The 23,872-nt window shown below is 36.1% G+C and overlaps 1 protein-coding gene across 8 annotated transcripts in view; it reads left to right on the top strand.

Annotated features, from left to right (window-relative positions):
* PTPRM (protein tyrosine phosphatase receptor type M) overlaps nucleotides 1–23,872 on the top strand; it is a 984,934-nt gene that overhangs the window by 406,438 nt on the left and 554,624 nt on the right. For all 8 annotated transcript variants that reach the window (XM_072604258.1, XM_072604256.1, XM_072604255.1 and 5 more), the window contains one exon: nucleotides 254–547. In XM_072604258.1, the coding sequence (XP_072460359.1) occupies nucleotides 254–547 (294 nt within the window). The remainder of the gene's footprint in view (nucleotides 1–253; nucleotides 548–23,872) is intronic.

Here is a 23,872-nt window from a genome sequence, read left to right as displayed (position 1 = left end):
TTAAGCTTCGTAAATAGATTGGTGAGAACAATAGTTGATAGTCTTTGTAAGAAACTCAAGTCTCAAAATTTGTAAAATCCCCAGATTTCAAAAATGATTAAAAACTTTTTAAAGTTAACTTGAGTAGTCTTTATAAGTTCATTTTGAAATTATCTTAAAATATTTAAGAAAATTATTTTAAGTCTTAAGCATCTTTTTTGAAAGTAAAGATTTCTTTTTGGTTGTAAAATGCCTGTCTGGTTTGATGTTTCAGAACCACCTGTTCCCATTGCCCCACCTCAGCTTGCATCTGTGGGAGCAACTTACTTGTGGATTCAGTTGAATGCCAACTCCATCAATGGGGATGGACCCATTATTGGGCGCGAGGTAGAGTACTGCACAGCAAGTGGAAGCTGGAATGACAGGCAGCCAGTAGATTCACCGAGTTACAAAATTGGGCACCTGGATCCTGACACTGAATATGAGATCAGTGTATTGCTCACCAGACCAGGGGAAGGAGGAACTGGATCCCCTGGACCAGCGCTAAGAACAAGGACAAAGTGTGCTGGTGAGTTACCAAAATGACAGTGAGAACTTCCTTTGACTTCCTTTCCTTGTGTTGTGTGGACTAGGTTTCCGCTGCATGATTTATCCTTCCCACCACTGGTTGGAACTGTGGCTTAGGTCTCTAATTACCTTTTGTGGACAGTGATGATGAATCTCAGTGTCTCAATGTGTTTAGCATATAGCATAGGGCAGGTTTCATAGAGCAGACCATCTCCCCAGCTTTGTAGAAATAACTATCTACTTTTTTATCACCATATCCTCAGAAAGAACAGGAGGCCAAATTTTTTGTTCCATTGACGTGACATTTACAGTTAAAGTTCTTATTCCCCTCCCTCCCAAAAAGAAAGTCCCTATAGGACTATGAAGGAATGGATAACCTTTTAACCATTATGGATAGCCTCACCATTATTGATGAGTATTTCATGGAGGGGCCACTTGCTATTGGCATTGGACCTATTTGTCAAACAGACAGAGTGATTTGTGGACTGTGTAAAGATCTCATTTCTTCAGCTGGGAAGATATAGATGACTATGCTTCACTGAATTTTATCCATCTCAAAACTTAAAATATCAGGTGAAAGAGGAAAAAAAAATGAACATGTATTTGTATTAAAACAACCAAAAAATCTACACACAGAAACAGGCATGAGTTATAAGAACATTGCTATGAAGATAATACTTTGCTGTACAAAGAAGAGGTACGATATAATATTAGGACTTTGCAACATGATTTTGACATTTTCATTAGAAATCTGTGGGGTTTACTTTGGTAAAATAAATGTTTATTTTAAATGTCATTTAAATGTCATTTTTTGTGAGATGCAGCCACATAGGCCCTATTATTTTCAGAAACAAAGGATGTTAGATGCTTTTAAATAGAAAAGTTTAAATAGTCCCTTGTGATTACTGCAATATTTTTAATTCACTTATAGATCCTTTATTATAATAATAAGGAAAATAATTTTTATTAAATTTATTTATTTTTAGTTATCAACATTCATTTCCATAAAATTTTGAGTTCCAAATTTTCTCCGCCTTCTTTTCTCTCTATAATGTTAATGAGAGTTGCTTCATTAGGGGAGGCTTATTTTGTAGGACGGCCCACACCTATTCTTAATGGTTGATGAGGCACTAGGTCATGAGGGTCCTGGTGCCCTCTGGCTCTGAAAAGTGTATATATACTCTGAGGTGAGATTTTGCTTTGGGAGCTTACTCTTTGGAAGAAGGTTCCTGTGTCAGATGAGTCTCTAGGTAGCCATGAAGGAGTCCCCCGGCTTTGAAAACTTAGATGTTGGTGCTTGTCTCTCCGGTAACTATGTACGTGTGTAACGGTCAGACATTTAAATCTGTCTGCTGATCTGTGATGTTTGTATTGCTTGTGGTCAGACAATTAGAAGTCCTGCCTGTTGGCCTTTATTTCTCTGCTTGTATTTTCTCTTTTGGTGAATGTGATTAAAGAAGATTGTTGACTCTTCAAAAGTTGCTTTCCTTTTAGAAGAGCAGATCTAAGAACCTGTGCTAGCAGGCCATCCTGGTCGTGTCAGGGTACTTGCTGCTACACCCTCACGCCCCCCCCCCCAAGGTGGAGTGTCATTTGATATAGGCTTTACGTAGACATTCAGATTAAGCCTATTTTCATATTACACATCTTGTGAAGAAGAATTAGAACCAATGGGAGAAACCATGAGAAGAAGAAACACACAAAAAAAGAGAGAGCCCAAATAATATGCTTCAGTCTGCATTCAGACTCCATGGTTCTTTTTCTAGATGTGGAGAGCATTTTCTATCATGGGTCTTTTGGAGCTGTCGTAGATCTTCTCATTGCTAAGAAGGGATAAGTCCATCAAAGTTAGTCATCATATAATGTGCCTGTTAATGTGTACAATGTCCTCCTTATTCTGCTCTCTTAGCATCAATTCACATAAGTCTTTTCAGTTTTTCTCAAGTCTGCCTGCTCATCATTTCTTATAGCACAATAGTATTCCATTACATTCATATACCACAACTTGTTCAGCCATTTCTCAGCAGATGGGAATCCCTTTAATTTTCCGATTCTTTGCCACCACAAAAGGAGCTCCTACAAATATTTTTGTACATGTGAGTCCTTTCCCCATTTGTATAATCTCTTTTAGATATAGACCTGGAAGTAGTATTGCTGGATCAATGGCAACACACATTTTTATAACCTTTTGGGCATAGTTCCAAATTGTTCTCCAGAATGGTTAGATCAGTTCACAACTCTACCAAGAGTGCATTTCAATTTTTGTTCCAATTTTTGTTCAGATTTCCAAAAATGTGTTCCATTTTTTCCACATCTTCTCCAGCATTTGTCAGAAAATAATTTCAAAACACAAGTTCTTTTGTGTATTTTTCCAGAAGACATTTTTATCATTAGTGTTAGGAGAGGAAAAAGAAAAACCCTTTTTAAAAGGTATTACAATTTGTAGTTGATATTGTTTTCCTTCTGAATTTGGAGAATAGATCCTCCAAGTACTTGTAAGGCATAAAATTCACAAAGATCTTTTTAATATTGCTAGGATAAATGGTGTGAATCCATGGGGAAATGTACCTATACCTTTTATTTTTTGTGAATGGATAACATTAAGTTCTGTGACTAAACTGTTTTAGCAGTCATCAGACTTATTCTACCATGATACACTCCCCTCTACCCTTGGCCATTTATCATTACATATACTTACATAGAGATGGAATAAGGAACATTGTTCATGTATTTGTGACTTGTCCACTTTCAAATGATCCTTAACAGAAATGGAGTTTACAAAACCTTTTCTCTCTGTCCCTACCTTAGTCATGGCCTCCCAGTATGATATATAGTGATTCCTGAACTTTCAGAGGAAATAGTGGAAGGATCAATTGCTTTTGATTTCATAACTAAACCTATCTCCTGAAAATTCCGTGATATGTGTTTTTGAAAAACCCAAAGTGATTTAGATGAGAGTATTTATTTAGTTTTGTAATTTTTGAGGAGTTTTATGATGTATTTAGAGATATTTTGTTATAACCTATATTTGCAAATAGTAGCTGACATTCAACAGTTCAGTAAATGACAGAGAAGTTAGGATCTGATCACAGAATATTAGTCTTAGCAGAGACCTCAGGTGCCATTTTAATTCCAACCATAGAAGAACCAGAATGCGATCTCCAACATGCCCAACAAGCGGTAATTCAGCCTTGATTGAAGACCAAGTCATTCTACTTTCAGATTGCTCTAATCAAAAAGAAGCTTTTTTTCTTTAAACAATTCATGCTCCAACTTCTGCCCATTACTTTTAAATCTGTCCTCTGCGATTATGCAGAATGAAACAAATCTCTTTTCCGCATGACAGCTTTTCAAATACTTGAAGCAGCCATCATGTTCTACCAGTGTCTTCTCTTTAGGCTAAATGTCAGCTGTTGCTTCAGATGATTCTCATATGACATGGTCATGATACCTTTCAATGTCCTGGTTGCCTTTCTCATATGCTCTCTAGCATAATAATAGCCTTGCAAAATGCAGCCCTGAGCACCTTCCTTGATTTAAAAGTTATGCCTCCTGCTATAGTCTAGTAATGTGTTATATCAATAACCTCTTGTATTCATAGACAGTTCGATGGTTTTACATGCACTGTCATCCTTTTCTTTGAGTTCTCCCCTCCCTGCTCTTCGTTTTGTATCTCTAATCTTAACTCGTGATGTAGAGACTTTGCAAATGTCTGACAAACATTCACAAAGAATTTTATAACATTTTTGTATATTGAATGTAACTGGTGAGAATGCAGCTTTTAAAAAGAAAAAACAAACATTCTTTATAATAGCTCAACAGTTTGCTTTTAAATGAATCAAGAAGAAATTCAGAGGGTGAAAGTTTAATTTTGAATTGATCTTTGCTTTTAGACAGTGTATATGTGTTAAGACAATATGTCTGATGCCAGTCAGTCCAACGGTACAAGTAATAGCCTTTCCCATTGTATGGTTTTTTAATCATTGATAGTATTTATAGGAAAAAGTCTTTATCTTCTAAAATATTTATCATTGTGATTCTTGAAGGTATTGAGGATGAAAAAATAAAGGTATTATAACTGGTGAAGAAAGTGGTCGTGGAGAAATAGGAAAATAAGCCAAATGACGACAATAATTAGGTCACTTTAGAGAGAGAATCAAAACCAACACAGATTTTGGCAGTATTATCTCAGCTAGATAGATCTCACAGAGGTCAATATAGAAAACATCTCATATGTACTGAAATATTAAAGTAGCACATTTTGTAGTGTTGTGAATCTGGAGACAAGTTGGATGCCTATTTATTGGGGAATAGCTCAACAAACTTTAGTGTAGGAATGTAATGGAATATAACTGTTCTATAAGAAACAATGAATATTAAAAGTGCAAAGAAATAGGAAGACACACATGAACTGACCCAAACTTACCAGGAAAAAATATATATAGCAGGGAAATAATACACAGTGACTAGAAAAAACTAACCAGAAAGAATAATAGCAATAAATGATTGAAAATACATACTGTCAAATTTTAATAACCAAACTTGGTCACAAAGAAAGGATAAGAGAAACTACAGCCCCCTCCCTTCTTATAGTGGAGAAGTGTGAGACCATTTATATAGAACAATGCATCCAATATTGTATTGGGTTCTTATGTCGCTTAGTTTGGCTGAGCTGTCTTTTTTCCCCTCATTGTTTATCACAAGGATTGGCTCTTTGGAAGGGGACTGGGATATGTTATAAAAAGAAGATGATGTAAAAGTAAAAAATACCCAGTAAAAACTGAAAAGAAAACAAATGGACGTCAGTTTATCCATATGTGGGTATCTTTGTGTTTAGCCCATGAGGGAACCACAGACACAAACTTTATCCATGTATACAGACTTGTTAAAATAAATACGTGGCAATGCCTCTTGAAATTTGAAAATATGTGTAATACAAGGAAAATTGGTTGCATAGACTTGCCATCACATCCAATCACTTGTTAGGCTTCCTCTCAAAACCATGACCTGAAGAGTTGAGAGGATGATGGAAAAACTTTTTTTCTCTTTTCATAGATATGTATCAAGACACATAGTTCCCAGTTCCTAAAATATGCCTTTTCCTTTTTTTTTTAGAAAACAGGATCATGAGTCTTTACTAAATTCTATGCACCATGAAAGGTTACAAACAGTGTTTCTGTGGTCACATGTTCAAGGTTTCTTAGTATCCTGGGATGAGATTTATCTGTGTCTAAAAACTTGAACTAATCTCAAGCAATTAAGTACTCTTTTATCACTTCCTCTTATATTACTGACTTCAGTTCTTTCTTAACCATTTCTTTGAACCTTCTCAGTTTGAAAATTATTCTTATTCCAGCAGTGCATCAATGTTCCCACTTTAGTATTTGCCATTTTTCCTTTTTTATCAACTCCAAAGACCAATGATGCATAGTGCTACTCACTTCCCAGTCAGAGAGGTGATGGACTAAGCATACAGAATCAAATACACATTTTGAGATATGGCTAATATGGTCATTTTATTTTGCTTGATTATGTATGTTTGGTACAAGAGTTTTGTTTTTCCTTTCTTTCTCTTCCCCCAATGGTGGTGGGGGAGAAAAAAAAATTGAATTGAAAAAAAAAAAGTAATTTAAAAGTATTGGATTCCCTGAAGAGAGACTAAAAGAAACAAGATAACAGTTGAGTTTTGTTATTTTTATTTTAAATGGTTAACATTTTACAGTCTTAAGAACTGAGCCTCCTCTTGCATTCTTCTTATTCCAGCTACAGATTTAAAAGCCCTTTATTGTTGCAGTTAACTTTTTTTAAGAGCCTGACTTCTTATGAAACAACCTTCTTGATTTTATTTTTGTGAATCTGTTCTTCTTTCTATATTTTTTCTTCGCATATATTCTCCATTTGTAATTGCACGTCTCTTTAAAGTCTAGTGAATTCTTCAGTAAGCTTTCTTTATCTCCTGAGATGCATTATTTCATTTCACTGAGATAATTAGTGATTATGTTGCTCAAATCTCTTATTTTACTGTAGAGTCTGTGTTTCTTCTTGTTCTGTTAGATGTTTTAGTGTCTTTAGTCGTGGAACGATACTGGCGCTTTTTCTCTGAAATTATTGACCTTTGATTTTCTAAAGATACTGATCTTAGAATACCCAGAATTCCTTCATGGACTGTTATGTACTGTAAGATAACATACTTTCTTGCTAGGTTTACAAAACTTGCAAACCAGTGTTCCATGTTGGTCAGAATTAAATTCAGTGTTGAGGATTGATTCTTTTGTATTCTCAAGTGATATTATCAGTCAATAAACATTTATTAAGCACCTTCTGTGTGTTACGTATTGTACTAAGCACCTGGGAATACAAAAAGAGACAAAAGACAGTCCCTGTCCTCAAGAATCTCAAAATCTAATGAGGAAGATTACAAGCAAACAAATATTTTCGAACAAGCTATATGTAGGGAAATTAGGAAATAATTGGGAGAGGGAGGTCACCAGAATTAAGGGGGACTGGGAAAGGCTTCCTGTAGAAAGTAGAATGTTAATTGGGCAGCTGGGTGGTGCAGTGGATAGAGCACCAGTACAGGAGTCAGGAGGACCTGAGTTCAAATCTCACCTCAGACACTTGACACTCACTAGATGTGTGACATTGGGCAAGTCACTTAACCCCAACTGCCTCATCCTGGGTCATCTCCAGTCATCCTGATGAATATCTGGTCACTAGGTTCAGATGGCTCTGGAGGAGAAGTGAGGCTGGTGACCTGCACACCCCTCCCTCACTCGAAACAAAGTCAAGTGCAAGTCATGTCATTATTTCTCAGATGGCATGGTCTTCTTCGGCAACGAAGTACGAGCATACACATAGAATGTTAGTTGGGACTTGCAGGAAGCCAGAGAAACTAGTAGGCAGAAATGAGGAGGGAGAACATTCCAGACATGGGAGAAAGCAAGGCAAAGATTCATTTTAGTAGAATTTATTTTATTTTGCCAATTTGTAGCAGTGAAAAGAAAAACAAGTCATTTCCATTGTTCACTTAAAATTCTTTTTTTTTTTTAAGCCTGTGTCTGGCTTTAGGGAATGTGCCAATATTTGTGTTTGAATACCATTGAAGGTTGGATAATGTATTCCTATTATAGTTATTATAATTTCTTTTAAATGTAAATTATTTTAATACTTAATGGATAATTTTCTGTTGGAAATTTGAAGACTTTGAGAGGAAATATTGTTAATCAAGAGACCGATTCAAGATTGTGTTCAGGGGACTCAAGAAAAATGGATTTTAGTCAGAAGTATGCTACAGCCAGCTTTAAAACAGTTTAAGAAAAAATTGTTAAAAATTTCAATGGGAACGTTCACATTTCAGAAATTGGTGAAAGGTATAAATTAGGGCTTAATTTACTGATTTTGGTATGTTATCTTGTCATTATCTTTAATGAAATTATTGATTTTTCTATTATTTGTTATTTAATATTGCTCATTCTTTAGGATGAGATTATTTTGTTTCTAATTAATTTCTAGTCTGTACTCCTATAGCCTTTTATTGAATGCAATTTCTATTGCATTATGCTCTAAAAAAGGATGCACTTAATATTTCTCCTTTTCCCTCCATCCTATTTTCTTCTGTTTATCGTTCTCTCTCTCATTTTGCCCTTTCCCTCCTCAAAGGTCTATACTACTTCTAATCACTGCCTCCCATAATCTGCACCACTCTTATCTCATGTATGTATGTATGTGTATATGTATATATGTATGTATGTATTCTTCTCCCTTTAAACCAGTTCACTTGAAAGTGAGTTCAAGTGTTGCCTGCCCCCTCATTTTCCCCTCCTCTGTAAAAACACTTCCTTGTTCACCTCTCTTTATGTGAGAAAATTTTTTCCATTCTTCCTTTCCCTTCCTCCTTCTCCCAGTGCATCCCTCTTTCTCATCCCTTCCTTTATTTTTGGAGATCATTCCAGTGTAGTCAACTCATGTCTGTGCCCTCTATCGGTGTAGACTCCTTCTAACTGACCTAATAATGAAAAAGTTCTTAGGAATTACATGTATCATCTCCCTATAGAGGAATGTATACAGTTTAACTTGTTGAGGTCCTTATGAATTCTCTTTCAGGTTTACATTTTTATGCATCTCTTGACTCTTGTATTTGAAGATCAGAATTTCTGTTCATTTCTAGTCTTTTCATCAGGAATGCTGGAAAATACTGTATTTCATTAAGTGTCTTTTTTTTTACCCTGAAGGATTATACTGAGTTTTGCTGGCTAAGTTGTTCTTGATTGTTATCTTAACTCCTTTGCCTTCTAAGATGTCATTTCCCAAGCCTTCCACTCCTTCAAAGTGGGAGGGGCTAAATCTTGTGGGATCCTGACTATATCTCCATAGTTTCTTTTTGTCTACTTTTAATATTTTCTCTTTTACCTGAGAGCTCTGGAATTTGGCTTAGTATTCTTGGGAGTTTTCATTTTGGGACCTCTTCAAGGAGGTAATGGGTGGATTCTTTCCATTTTTATTTTACCACCTGATTCTAAGGTATTTAAGCAGTTTTCTTTTGTGATTTCTTGAAACTCAATTTGGTTGTTTATAACCAGGTTGTCTAGTCCAATGATTCCCAAACTTTTTTGATCATGTGCTCCATCATAAGATTTTTTTTCATGAACCTTCATTATAAATTGAAGTATGTATAGATCATGTTTACGTAAATGGTGTATTTACTTATTTATATGTTACACATATACATACTTGTATGTATGTATATGCACACAGACATGCAGACACATATGTATATACATACACAGACACATATACACACACTGCTAAAGTAATAATTAGGCAAGTTATAAAACTTACACAGATCTCCTGGGTTCATTACCTCAGCATCATCCTTGGCTTCTCATTCTCCATTATTCTACATATCCAACTGGCCGTTAAATATTGCTTTTTCTATAGCTACAACATACTTTACCTTATCTTTACTCATGTAGCAACCACCTTAGTTCTTACAGCCCTAAAGATGGGGTTGTCCCAATTGTAGGGCAGCCATCCTTAAAACCCAGTTCCGTTTAACCTTTTGCCAGTCTGATTAGCTTTTGCAAAGGGATATTTGCTTCAAATTGCACACTCCACCCCAACCCAGTCTCCAGAGGTGGGAGAGGGCATTAAGTTCATAGTTTATCTCAGTTCCTTAGCACAGTCCCAAACTTGAATTCAGTAGCACCCTCCCCCATTTTACCTTGCATTTGAATCCTTGGCACCAGTTGCCCTCATCTGGGCTGGAATAAAACTATTCAACAAACAAAAAGCCAACCGCAAGCCTGTTTCTTGGGGCCATAGAATAAAAAGGGAGAGCAAGGAAAGAGAGCCCTTCCCCCTTTACAAGTTAAGTTCATAGTGCCTAAACTATGGGTGAAGTTGGTCCCTCATCCTTTGTGGATGCAGCAGAAGAGAGAGAGTGTGTCCCTGTTGTATCTACTCAGCCAGTGACAAATGGCTGCTTTCATCTGAGGTGTAGGAGAATGGAGGCAGTCTCCTCCCAGAATCGGAGTCTCTTCCATGTTAGATGTTCTGGGCATGGGCAACCAAAACTCTCATTAGACTAGTATCCTCTCTTTGTAAATATATTCAGCCAATGTCATCTAAGCCATTAAATAAGTGGTAGCTTGATGAAAAAATGAGGTCAGCAGTGTTGCGTTGGATTTCACAATGGGATTTTAAGATGCTATGTGATTTTACTTATAGGTGTCTGGCCCTAAGAGTTAAGAGAAAAGGCTGACAAAATCATGACAGCAATAACAATGGGAAAGTGTGACATGATGCCTTCCTTAGAATTAATATCATTAGTCTTTTAAGAAAAGAGCCATTACAACTTTTTAATTACTGTGATAATTGTGTTTTGCATAGATGCTCCCTCAGGACCTTGATGAAACACTTGGGAGATGAAACAATGTCTTTAGGTTTCAGTGAATTAATAGGTTTTTAAAGTTTTAAAATGGATGACTTTTGTGACAATGTGAGCCTTTTTGGAACTTTCCCTAGACAGGTGTCTGTTGACTGGGGGCAAAAGGTAAGATGAATAGGAGAAAAAAATAGAACTTTTACTATGATTTAGAGAGGCGTAGTAATCTTGCAGATATCATACTTACTCTCCCAATTATCTGGAGCTAATAGTGACATATCAGGGAATGGACTGGTTAAAATAGAAGTTAGTATCTTATAGTATTATTTGTATTTAGTATTCATTTATTTATTAGGGGCGTCTAGATGACAGGATGGATAGAGTGCTGGATCTGGAGTCAGAAAGAAATCCAGCCGGAGACGTTTCCTAGCCATGTAACCCTGAGCCAGTCAATTAAGCTCTGTTTGCCTCAGTTTCCTCATCTCAAAAATGAGGATAATAGTAACACCTACTTCCCAGGGTTATTGTGAAAATAAAAGGAGATAATACTTGTAAAGTGTTTAGCACAGTGCCTGGGACAGAGTAAGCACTATGTGAAAGCTAGCTAGTATTATTAGTTTGCAAATTTCAGATTTCACCTATGTATTTCAGCTTACATTAAAAAAAAGCAAACGCATACCTTCAAAGCTGTGGCTTCTGATAATTCCTACAGTTTGAGTTTTGGATGTATGGTATGTTATAATTTCTCTACCTCCTGTACCCATCTATTTTCCTTAACATGGAATGACTCAGGGGAACATAATTGGAATAATTTATACACTCTTGGAGCTGGATTTACTGCATATGGACATGGTTATTTGGGAACCTACGTTGAAGCTTAAAGAACTACAGTGTCCCAGGTAAAATACCATTGGCTAGCAGGGCATTCTTTTTTAAATTTTTGAGCAAAGTGTGTCATGTTATTCAAACTTTCATCAACACAGGTTTTGAATTATTTTCAAATTAACTGAATTAATTTGAATTTATAATTCTTTCGAGTTAGCCAAATGAGGTGACTCTCAGGGTAACCCATTTTAAAGTTCCTCTTAATATTTTGTGTGGTTCAGGTAAGGAGATGAACTTTACTAAGTTCTCTTCCAATACTTAAGACTCTTCCATTTTTTGAATGCCAAATCATGTTAGATGGGTGGTGGCATGTATCTCTGTCTTGAGTTATACTAAAAGTCACAGTGTGATGCTTTTTAAATGTTCTGTGGGGAAAAGTCAGTGGACCTGAATACTCAGATTTTTTTTCAATGGAAAGCCTGGATATTTACCATTTTAAAAAGACTATATATATATATATATAAAAACTATCGGAACTTCTCTCCTTTCCATGAAAAATAGTTGATAGTTATATTACCAACAGTCAAAAGCTGCAGTTTGTTAGCCCTATGTAATTGGACATACACTGTCGAGCTAAAAGTACTCTAGGGAAGTGAGATCATAACTAAGTGCGCCTATGATTTAGAACTAATAAAGACAAAAGAACTAATTGAATGGGACATAATTTACTTTTAATTTAAGTTTATTTCCAAGAGAAAAAATGAACAATTTCCTAATTCTCAAAAAGATCTGCCAAAAGGCAACGTATTTTTAATGAATTTGGAACGCATCAAAATAATAAAATTCTTTTGCAGATATAATTGCTTAAAGGACATAAACTTTAATACTCCTATTGGACCTCAGATGTAAATACTGAGCATTACATTATGAAATGTAGTATGATGGGTAGAGAGCAGACCTTTGGTCCAGGGAGACCTAATTCAAACACCTAGTAGTTGTGTGACCCTACTCAAGGTACTTAAACTCTTCGTTCTCTAGGTAATTTTCTAAGAATTTTAAGTTGTAGGGAATGTGTTTTCCCTTAATGAGTAGAGAAGGGCTCCTTATCTGGGAGTTCCCCATGTCCCTGAAATCATAGGTCCTGTTTCTATTTTTCACACACTTGAACAGGCCATCCCCCCCTTTTACTGCTTCTGAATTTACCTCTGCACTAATTCAAAGTACTCTAATTAACATCCATGCCCCAATTAGTAGTGGATTGTATCCACAGAATGTCATTTATACCATCAGCAATCTTTCAGTGGTTTCCATCAGTGTCTGAAACCAAAGGCAATTGCCAAAAGCAGTATATGCTTTCTACTTCTTGGCTAATAACACTTTGACAGTTCTGTAAGAGATACTTTTAAATTCCTTTGCAAAAGTACATGCTAATGACCTGGTAATTGTTTTTTTTATGGATTTTTAAAAATAAAGTATGATATACTGTAATAGCAGTCAACAGAATAAGCCCTGTAACAATGAAGGGAGAAGAATAAATTAACAGTGTTAATTTTTTGCTGATGTGTTTTATTTAATATCTGCCCCTAACATTTGTAGTTTTGAATGAACAGTAGAGGTAAAGTCTTGGTTTCTACTTTCACAAAAGTTTCTTGGGTGACCTCCCTTTCTGTTTAATTGTGGAGTCACCATCCTAGGTCAGGACCTTAATACCTCTTTTCTGTATTCTTGTATTAGCCTCCTAATTAGCCTCTTCATGACTCATGTCCAATCCCTCCTATTCGCAGTCAGTCTGGTTATTATTCCAGAGTTCAATAAATAGCTCCCTATTGCCTAAAACAGGGGCAGGGAGGTGGCACAGTGCAGAGCCTAGAATCAGGAAGACTTATCTTCCTGAGTTCAAATCCACCCTTGATTAATTAGTAGCTCTATGACTCAGGGCAGGTCCCTCAACCGTGTTTGCCTTAGTTCTAGATCTGTGAAATGAACTGGAGAAGAAAATTACGAACCACTCTATACCTTTGCCAAGAATATCCCAAGTAGGGTCATGAAGAGTGGGACATGACTGAAATGACTAGCAACATTGCCTAAAAGCAGTGCTTCTCAGTGTCTGGTGTGCACATCCCAGAAGCGCTTTCAGGGAGTCTGAGAGGTTAAAATTGTTTTCATAATACTACTAAGAATTTATTTACCTATTAAAACACTTCTCCCTTCTCTAACCACTTATGTATGTGAGGACAAATTTTCTTTACTTCAACTCAAAGAATATACTATAGCAATGAGAATTTAGTTGTCTTCTATTAAATCAGACATTAAAGATATGTGCAAAAATATGTAAAACAATGTCACTCTTCTCATGATTTTTTTTGGAAAAACATTTTTTTCATAAAATACTTGTAATGGGTTTTAAATGAGTTAATAAATATTTTAAATTTTATCAGTTTTCATTTCTAATGAGATATAATCCCTGTAAACAAAAGTTTTTTGAGGTCCTCCATAATTTTTGAGCATAAAGGAATTCTGAGATTCAAAAGTTTGAACCACTTACCTAAAGGATAAAGTATAAACTCCTCTCTTGGTTTTTAAAGTCATTCACAACCTGGCCCCCACTTACTGTTCCCAACATTATTGTATATTTCCTCGTCAAATTGGCCTTCTTGCTTCTCCCCGCTCTTTTCTTCTCTCTATTCCTTTGAGATGTTTATCCTTCATGCCTGGAATCTACTTCATCCTCATGTTCATTTCTTAATGGAAGGGTGAGTGAGAGTCCATGGATTGCTGATTAAAGTAGGAACACTTCTTGATTAAATCTACAAATCAAAATTAGGTGCAATAAGAATTCTTCTTTGATTGGGTGTGTGGCTTGGATGTGTTCTGAAGAGCCTATGTGAAAGCTCCTGCATGAGTTAAGAATCAGGAAAAGATTTTGACAGTCTGATAATAGAGTGGGAGGAGCTAGGTCATGCAAAACTGAACCAGAAAGAACCAGAAACTCAAGAGCAGTCATTGGAAGGAGAAAGAGAAAGAAAGCTTAAGGCTAGGGTGAAGAAGGTCCATGGACCTTACAAGCATCGTGCAGCAGAAGACTTGACTGATACTTTCACCAGTTGTACCTTTTCCTCAAGGACTGAGGGAACTTCCCAGAAAAGGTCAGCCTTTCCCCCCCAGTGTCTGTGTTAACAACATTATAGCATACTTTCCTGTTAATTTACTCAGATGTTTCTGGTAACCTGAATTTTGCTAATTCCACAAAGATGTCAAGAGTTAGAGACTGATAAAAAAATAGTGAGAGAGCCAGACTTCTGCTTAATGTTAGGAATTTTCATAACTGGGAGTTCAGCGCAATTTTGATTGTACTCCTAACTTTTTATTTAATAAACTCCCTAAAGCATCATAACAGACAACCACATGAACCTGAGATGTCATTACATTGCCCCAAACTTAAAATGAGCTAATTATAATTGTTTAGTTGTTTTTTGGTCATGTCCAACTCTTTGTGATCCCGTTTGGAGTTTTCTTGGAAGAGATACTGCAGTGGTTTGCCATTTCCTTCTCCAGACCATTTTACAGATGAGGACACTGAGATAAATAGGGTTAAGTGACTTGGCCAGGGTGCAGTGGATGACGTTCGTATCTGCAGTGCTTGACCAAATTCTAAGCATTCCACAGTGCCAGCTTCAGCCTCCTCATGGCTGTTGGAACAAATTGTTCTCATCTGTCCATTCCACTGGGGAAAGTCTTTACATGCTTGGGGTGGACATCCCTCTAACTCACGCACAGGTTTGAGATCTATCAGTTACCCTCAGCCTGGTTTCACTTGTCTGCTAATTTGGTTTTACTACAGTGTGGAAGATGTTCATGCTACCCTTCCTGGAGTCACAGGTGAGAGTTGGGTGAAGGTGGACACCAACGATGGATGAGCAACCCTAAAAAGGGTTCAGTAAGCAGCTGGAGAGGGAGAGATGTAAAGAAGCTGGAAAGTCAGCACATGAATAATTCAGAACTATCTGAATAATTCATTCTATCTATCTATCTATCTATCTATCTATCTATCTGTCTGTCTGTCTGTCTGTCTGTCTGTCTGTCTATGTATCTATCTGTCTAAAAATTCATCTGTGCCAAATGTAGGCATAGATATAAAAGACTATCCTGAACACTCCATTTATCCCAGTGCTTTTGAATAGATACTGACCCAGAGTTTCTTAAACCTAATTGTAGCATTTAGAATTTAGAATGTAGCATGTAGAATTTAGAATGTAGCATTTCACTCCTGTGAAGTGCCTATATATATTCGTACATCAACTTTGTAACATCTCTTTAAGCTTTTTAAAAGGTTTGTAAGTTCATTTCTTGGTTCTTGAGTGTGTTCTGGATAGAACTCAATGTAGAAATCAAGTGATATACTTACTATAAGATATAACTAGAAGCATAATCACACTTTTGTCACTCTAGCCTCAAATTAATATTTATTATTTATAGAATTAATTAATTAGTTTAAAGTATGGAATTAATAGAAATATCAAATATTTCTAAATATATAAATGTACATGTAAAGGCATACATATGTGTCTATGTACATAGAAAGTCCGATATCTATTTTTGTGTGTGTATGTATATATATAATTTAATTCATACAGAGAGCAGCTATAAGCATTAAGTGAAAACCATTATTTTGTGATTATGGTCACAGTTAAGTTCAAATGTCTGTTTTGTTGGGTCACAAATTTATAACTAAAAGAAACCTTGGATCCCATTTTGTTTGCCTTCCTTAATTTTACAAATGAGGAAACTAATGGTTTTATGGGTCTTCCCAGTGAGAAGTGTGTTGAGTCACATCCTCTGACTCCAAAGAGAGTAGATATTTTCCATGGTACCACACACTCTCTGGTTTGTGCTTGTCCACCTAGAAAGTATGAGTGATAGCAAGGTGCCAAAACTAAGCATTGTAAGCGTATTTTCTTTAAAGAGTTAGAGAATGTCCTGAGAAACAATAGAAAGATCAGACATATCCGAAAGTATAAAAATGATCCTCCATGTCTGTGCCTCTGTTTGTCACAGATAGATAGATGGACAGATGGGTAGATGGATAGATGGATTGATTGATGGATAAATAGAGCTTTGAATTATTCAGGTGCTGATTTTTCAAGTCCTTTACTTCTCTCCCTCTCCAGCTGCTTAAGTTGCGACCATTTCACACTTCATTAGCATCTGCACCAGAAGGACTAAATAGAAATGAAATTCAAACCAGTCATTTCTACTCCTTGGCAAGGAATTCTGAAAAGAGTTCCCTTGAAGAGGATGAGATTTTTTAGCTTCCAGCAAATTTCTTTGTGGTAGTGTTGATCTAGAGGGCACACATTTAGGTTTACCTGTAAAAGGGAAAAGAAAAATAACTCAGTTGTAAGAACATGAATTTAAGAGACAAATTATGGTAGAGGAGAGTGCTGGCCTTGGATTCAGGAAAAATATCTGGGTTCAAATCTGTGAATTACACATGTCTGGAATTTTATAATTATAGGCAAGTCAGTTGAACCAATTCATAGTTCCATTGATAGTTTATTAATTTACCTGTCTTTCTACAATTCCTCCCACTTTGACTATTTCTGTATTTGGTCATCTTTTCCAGTCTGATGGATGAGGTAGAAACAACAACCTTCTCTGTAAAATGGGAATGATAATACCTGAGGAATATACCTCACAAGAGTTTTGTGAGACTCATGCAAGGCAGTGATATACAACCATATCAATATCAGTCACTATTATTAATAAAGAATTGAGACATCTCCAATATCCTTATAGTTTTTAAATGGTAGGTAATTTTTGTTTGTGATGTAAAGATTTAGCTGGTTAGAGGCAAAATTGTAAATTAAGTGAATTATAGATTTTATCAAGCTACATGATTCTTTTGTCCCCTGTAGGTTCTCTCTCCTATCACCCCTGAAATCTGGTATTCTTACATTCACTTCAGCTGTCCCTCCCCGCATTGTAAGATAAATGACTGTTAACAGCATAAGCTGTTACCCGCTTCTAGAAGTATCTTCATTTCAGCAGATTTCCAAACAGTAGTGTGAAGGGATAAAGTTCTGAGATGTACATTTTTTAATGTACCTATTGGTGCTTTCTTTTATAATCCTTTCTGTTTTTTCTATCACAGTTATTCCCTATTATTCCCACACTCTCACTGGACAGTATCTTGTAATGTAGGAAAAAACGCCAGCTAAAGAAAACCCTCACCCTTCTATGAAGAGAAGAGAATAGGTTTCACATCTTCTTTTCAAGCACCAAGATGAGTTATGACAATTAGAGTTTGGTTGTTTTCGTTTGTATTACTGAAGCCTTTGTGTATTATCATGTCCCCTTGGTTATGCTTCCTTTATTCTGCACCAGTTTGTATAATCTTCCCATTAATGAAAGAAAGAAAGAAGAAAAAACAGTGGGACACAGTGGGAGGTATGACAAATACAGCTAGAAAGGTGGGATACCCCTTGCTCTCAAGGAAGTTAACTTCTAATAGGGCAAATAGCACACATTGGCAAACAAGATGGGAGTTGTTGGAAGTATACAGCAATAGTACAGATGACAAGATTCCCAATTGGGTCCAATTTTCTGGTGACAGTCTGAATGGCTTGTGAAACATGGTCTGGAGCCATTTGGATGTAATGGATTAGATGAGATATTTTTAATTATCCACCTATCAGGATGTCTTAGTAGAGTAATTCTCCTGAGGAGGAATGAGACATGGTCTCAGTGAACCTGATCAGCATGGTTTCTGTTTGAGGAGAAGAGGAAGGGTGCCAAAGAAAATCAGATAGAAAGATGCTTGGATTTCTATGAATGCCTGACATGAGTCATTCCTTATAGCTCAATAGTATTCCCTTTAATTCAGATGCTACAATTTGGTGAGCCATCCTCCCATTACATTTGCAGGTTTTTTAGGGATAGTAATTGTATTTGTATTCTAATTGGTATCTCTCTTCCCATGGAAGCTTACTTTGCTAGAGATCTTCCTAGAATACTGTCACATGCCCATGTCACACAGTTACATATCATATAGCCAGTATGGCAAAGGTAGGACTTTAACTATTCTTGGTTTCAAGGCTGGATCTCTGTCTGCTGTGTGATGCTGCTTCTCCAGTTTTTGCTACTATGGACAGTGCTGCTATGAATATTTTTTTTTTGATGTATGCGATATAGGTGTTTCCTTATTGTCTTTGACCTCCTTTTGAGCATGTGTCCTGTAGTAGAATCACTACCTCAAAAGATACAATGGCTTAGTGATTTTTTTTCCTCACACAATTCCAAATTGTTTTCTAGAATAGTTGTACCAATTGACAGTTCCATTAATAGTATGTTAATTTGCCTATCTTTCTACAATTCCTTCCATATTCCTTCTAATACTTTGTCATATTTTTTAGTCTTTTTGAATGAGGTGAAACAGCAGAATTGTTTTAATTTGTATTTCTGTCTTATTAGTGACAGCATATTTTTCACATTGTTGTTGGTGCACCATTTCTTTACAAACTGTAGGAATCCTTTGACTATTTGGTTTTATATACAGAATTTCCCAAAAGTCTTAGTGTAGTTTTAAAAACTGCACTAGGACATTTGGGGCATCCTTTGTGTCATTTACATACACACACATATATATGTGTATGTGAATGCATACACACATGTATATTTATACATATATACACATAAATATATACATATATATGCACATATCTTATTTATCAGCCTTTGTTTACGTATAATTGATATACCTTTTTTTGTCAAATTCATTAGTTTCTCTTATTGCAGTTGATTTGATTTTGCTTAAGAGAAAGCTTGTAAGTTTTATGTAATGAAAATTTTTTCCTTAATCATCTGTGATTTTCTCTATCTCTTATTTGGTTAAGTATATTGAGCTTAGCATTTCAGACTATTTTGAGGTTTAATACCTTGCATAGCTTTTACAGATTGTGGCCACTAGTTAACAGTGGGTGGAGAATATGACGTAGAGAAACCTTAGATACTTACTATTAGTGGGATGCTGGGCAGGTCACTTAACCTTTCTTACCCTCAGTTTCCTTATGTGTAAAAGGGGCTGATAATACTGCATTCCTCATAAGGTATTTTTTTAAATTGTATTTATTTACTTATTTTTAGATTTCTCCATTCCTTTCCACAAAATTTTGACTTGCAATTTTTCTCTCCATCTCTCCCCTCCCGTACCACATAATACCTTACATTCTGATTACCCCTTCCCTCAATGCACCCTCCCTTCTATGACACCCTGCCCTTCCCTTATCCCCATCTTGTCTCTTTTCTTGCAGGGCAAGATAAATTTCTGTGCCCCATTATGTGTGTTTCTTACTTCCCAGTTATATGCAATAATAATTCTCAACATTTGTTTCTAATACTTTGAATTCCAACTTCTCTCTCCCCCTCCCTCCCTACCCATCCCCACTGAGAAGGCAAACAATTCAATACAGGCTGTATATGTGTCATTGTGCAAAAGACTTCCATAATAATCATGTTGTGTAATACTAACTATATTGCCCTCTATCCTGCCCTGTCCCCTCCTTTTTTTAATTCTCTCATTTCACCTTGTCCCTTCCCAAAGGTGTTTACTTCTAGTTTGCCTTCTCCCATTGCCCTCCCTTCTATCATCCCCCTCACCCCACTTGTCCCCTCCTCCCCTATTTTCCTGTAGTATAAGATAGATTTTCGTATTAAATTTAGTGAGCGTGTTATTCCCTCCTTAAGCCAAATGTGATGAGAATAAGCTTCATTTTTTCCTCTCCCCTTCTCCCTTTTCTCCTCCATTGAAAAAGGCTTTTTCTTGACTCTTTTATGAGAGATAATTTGCCCCATTCCATTTCTCCCTTTCTCCTCCCAATATATTCCTCTCTCACCCCTTAATTTTGTTTTTTTACATGTAATCCCTTCCTATTCAACTCACTGCTGTGCTCTTGTCTATATGTGTGTGTGTGTGTGTGTGTGTGTGTGTGTGTGTGTGTGTGTAAGTGTAATCCCTCTTCCTACCCAAATGCTGAGAAAAGTCTCAAGAGTTACAAATATTATCTTTCCATGTAGGAACGTAAACAGTTCAGCTTTAGAAAATCTTTTATGATTTCTCTTTCCTGTTTACCTTTTCATGCTTCTCTTGATTCTTGTGTTTGAAAGTCAAATTTTCTCTTCAGTTCTGGTTTTTTCATCATGAATGCTTGAAAGTCCTCTATATCATTGAATGACTATTTATTCCCTTGAAGTATTATACTCAGTTTTGCTGGGTAGGTGATTCTTGGTTTTAATCCTACTTCCTTTGACTTCTGGAATGTCCTATTGCAAACCCTTCAATCCCTTAATGTAGAAGCTGCCAGATCCTGTGTTATCCTGATTGTATTTCCACAATACTAGAATTGTTTCTTTCTAGCTGCTTGCAATATTTTCTCCTTGGCCTGGGAACTCTGAAATTTGGCCACAATATTCCTAGGAGTTTCTCTTTTCAGGTCTCTTTCAGGAGGTGATCAGTGGATTCTTTCAATATTTATTTTGCCCCCTGCTTCTAGAATATCGAGGAAGTTTTCCTTGATAATTTCGTGAAAGGTAATGTCTAGGCTCTTTTTTTGATCATGACTTTCAGGTAGTCCCATAATTTTTAAATTGTCTCTCCTGGATCTATTTTCCAGGTCAGTTGTTTTTTCAATGAGATGTTTCACATTATCTTCTATTTTTTCAAACTTTTGATTTTGTTTTCTAACTTCTTGGTTTATCTCATAGTCATTATCTTCCTTGAACTCAATTCACTCTTTTAAAGAACTATTTTCTTCAGTGAGCTTTTGAACCTCCTTTTTCATTTGGCTAATTCTGCTTTTTAAAGCCTCCTCCTCATTGGCTTTTTGGACCTCTTTTTTCAATTGAGTTAGCCTCTTTTTAAAGGTGTTATTTTCCTCAGCATTTTTTTGGTTCTCCTTTAGCAAGTTACTGTCTTGCTTTTCAAGCTCTTCTATGGCCTGAACTCATTTCATATTTATTTTGGAGGTACTGGATGCAGAAGCCTTGACTTCCTCTGACAGTATGCATTGCTCTTCCTCATCCAAAGGATGGAAGGAGATACCTGTTCACCAAAAAAGTAACCTTCTCTGGTCTTATTTTTTTCTCTTTTTTTGGCATTTTCCCAACCAGTTACTTGACTTCTGAATCCTTTGGCAAGAGGAGGGTCCTAGTGCTCTTCCTGTCCCCAGTACCATGCTCAAGGCTGAGATATGGTTTAGCTGCTCAACTCCCCCAGGGGCTTTGAGTGGGGGCAGACTGCCACTGAGGGCTGAGGTTCAGATCAGCTGCTCAATTCCCCCAGTGGCTTTAAACTGAGCTGCCTGGACAGTGGACCCAGGCTGCTTCCTAGCCCTCTGCCCACTGCTACTGCCACCTAGGGCCAGTGCTGAGGAAACCCCATGCCCCTCTCTTGCAGCTGGGAAAGCCCTCCCACACTGACCTTTGGAGATTTCTTTGTCACTTGTGGGTTGAGGGATCTGAGATCCTCCCTGCTGGGAATTCTGCCCCAGAGGTCTGTTCAGGTCCTGTTCTTCCCAGTCCTGTGCAACCAGGGCTGGGCTCTGCTCTGCTCAGTGTCTCATGAGATAGACCTTTCCTATTGGCCTTGCAGGTTACCTTTGGTCAGAAACCTCTTTCACCCTGTTGTTCTGTGGCTTCTACTGCTTTAGCATTTGTTGAGAGTCATTTTTTACAGGTATTTTGTGGGCTGTGGGATAAGCGTTAGAGTATATGTGTCTTTCTACTCTGCCATCTTGGCTCCATCCCCCATAAGGGTCCCCCATGAGGATCAAATGGGATAATAAAGTGTTTTGAAAACTTGAAAGCACTATATAAATATTAATTGTCATTATTCTTATCATTGATTATTCATTCCACAAAGATAAATCTTACGGTCTTAACTGCTAATATAAAGTGCAGAGAAATAGGAGAAATAGGAGAGAAAAAATTTGCAGATTTTTGGCAACAGATTATAAAAATGCTGTCACATTCATAGCCTTAGAAGCTAACCATATTTCTTTTGTTTGTATTAAATTTTTTGAAAATTAATTTTAATAATATAAAGAACTGGTGATTATATTACCTATTAGAATGAATTGAAAGTGAATAGAAAGCTTTAAAAATGAATAATGCATGTAAAATGAAATTAAAACTACAAATACAAGAAAATTTCATAGCAAAATATGGTTACACCTGTTATTAAAACAAAAAAGGTAATGGAATTTCTTGATTCCAGGGCTGCTGATCTTCCATCCATGAGATTACTCATGTAGAATGAGTAATATAACTATTCAGGCAAAACCATTCCTAATAGTTGAATAGTAATATATTTTCCTTTTATAGATGTGGCTCTGTCTTTAACCACAGTTTTACAACCAACATTTACATTTCTGCAGCATCCAGTATTATTGTAAAAGAAAAAAAATATTGTGTATAGTCTCTCCTTTTTATATTATGCATGTTTACCTTGGTAATTCTTTAGGTAAGAAACCTCTTAATTTAGGCCATTATATATAATTTGATTGTTACAGTATAATTTCTGAAAAGTTTCTATTCATGATTAATAAATAATGATATTCTGTATAACAAATTAGGTATTCTTTACACTTCTCAGAACAGTTAGCTTTGTATGCTGTGCTGTAAAAATATATTTAAAGCAACTTCACCTCAATTGTATGCAATTACTGTAATTACTTTTGAGCTGCTTCAAACAATTGTTTTATACACACACACACACACACACGCACACACACACGTTATTGTATTTTGAAAACAAATGAATTGTTGGTCATTTCCAAGGCCCTTTAAGAGGGCCTTGGAAGTTTGACAGAGGGTTTTCCCCCCATATCCAGCCCAACATAATATCTATTAAGTAATTCTTTTTTTTTCTGGTAATTTTAAAAAAATTTTAGACTTAAATACAAAAGAAAAAAATCCCCATGTACACAGAAGACCATAAGAGAGGATGTAATATAAAACAATAAATTTCTCCTTCAAGAAAGCCTATACGATAAATATTACACATTATTTTCAAAGTAGCCCATCTTTTCTTTGCTTCCTTGTTGGTTTTCCTTTGTTGTATGTTGTGCAGTTTACTTTATTTTTCCCCTCCTCCCCAAAAGACTACAAGTAAGCATCTCTATCGATCTGTCTGTCTATCTAGATATATGTATGTATGTATGTATGTATGTATGTATGTATGTATGTATGTGTACATATATATATGTATGCACACATATATAGGTATCTATAAATATGCACATGTATACACATTCATTCATACACAAATATGGAAACTGTACTATACTTATTTCTACCTGTTGTAGGTCCAAATCTTTCCATGTTTTTCTCAATCAACTAACTCATTGTTTCCTGTACCACAGCAGTATTCCAGCCTAATCACATCCTATCTGAGAGATTTTGAAAGTTTTCTCCCCAATTTTCTGCATTCCTTCTGTTCTTAGCTAAATAGATTTTCTTTATACAAGAAAATTTTAATTTAAAATAATTGAAATTATCCTTTTTACACTTCAACAGTGGTCTCCCCTATAGTATAGTTTAAGTTTCATACTGCTGAATCTACTT

This window comes from Notamacropus eugenii, chromosome 4, assembly GCF_028372415.1.
Source record: "Notamacropus eugenii isolate mMacEug1 chromosome 4, mMacEug1.pri_v2, whole genome shotgun sequence".
In the NCBI taxonomy this organism is placed as follows: domain Eukaryota; kingdom Metazoa; phylum Chordata; class Mammalia; order Diprotodontia; family Macropodidae; genus Notamacropus; species Notamacropus eugenii.
This window is presented reverse-complemented; position numbering and strand designations above follow the sequence as displayed.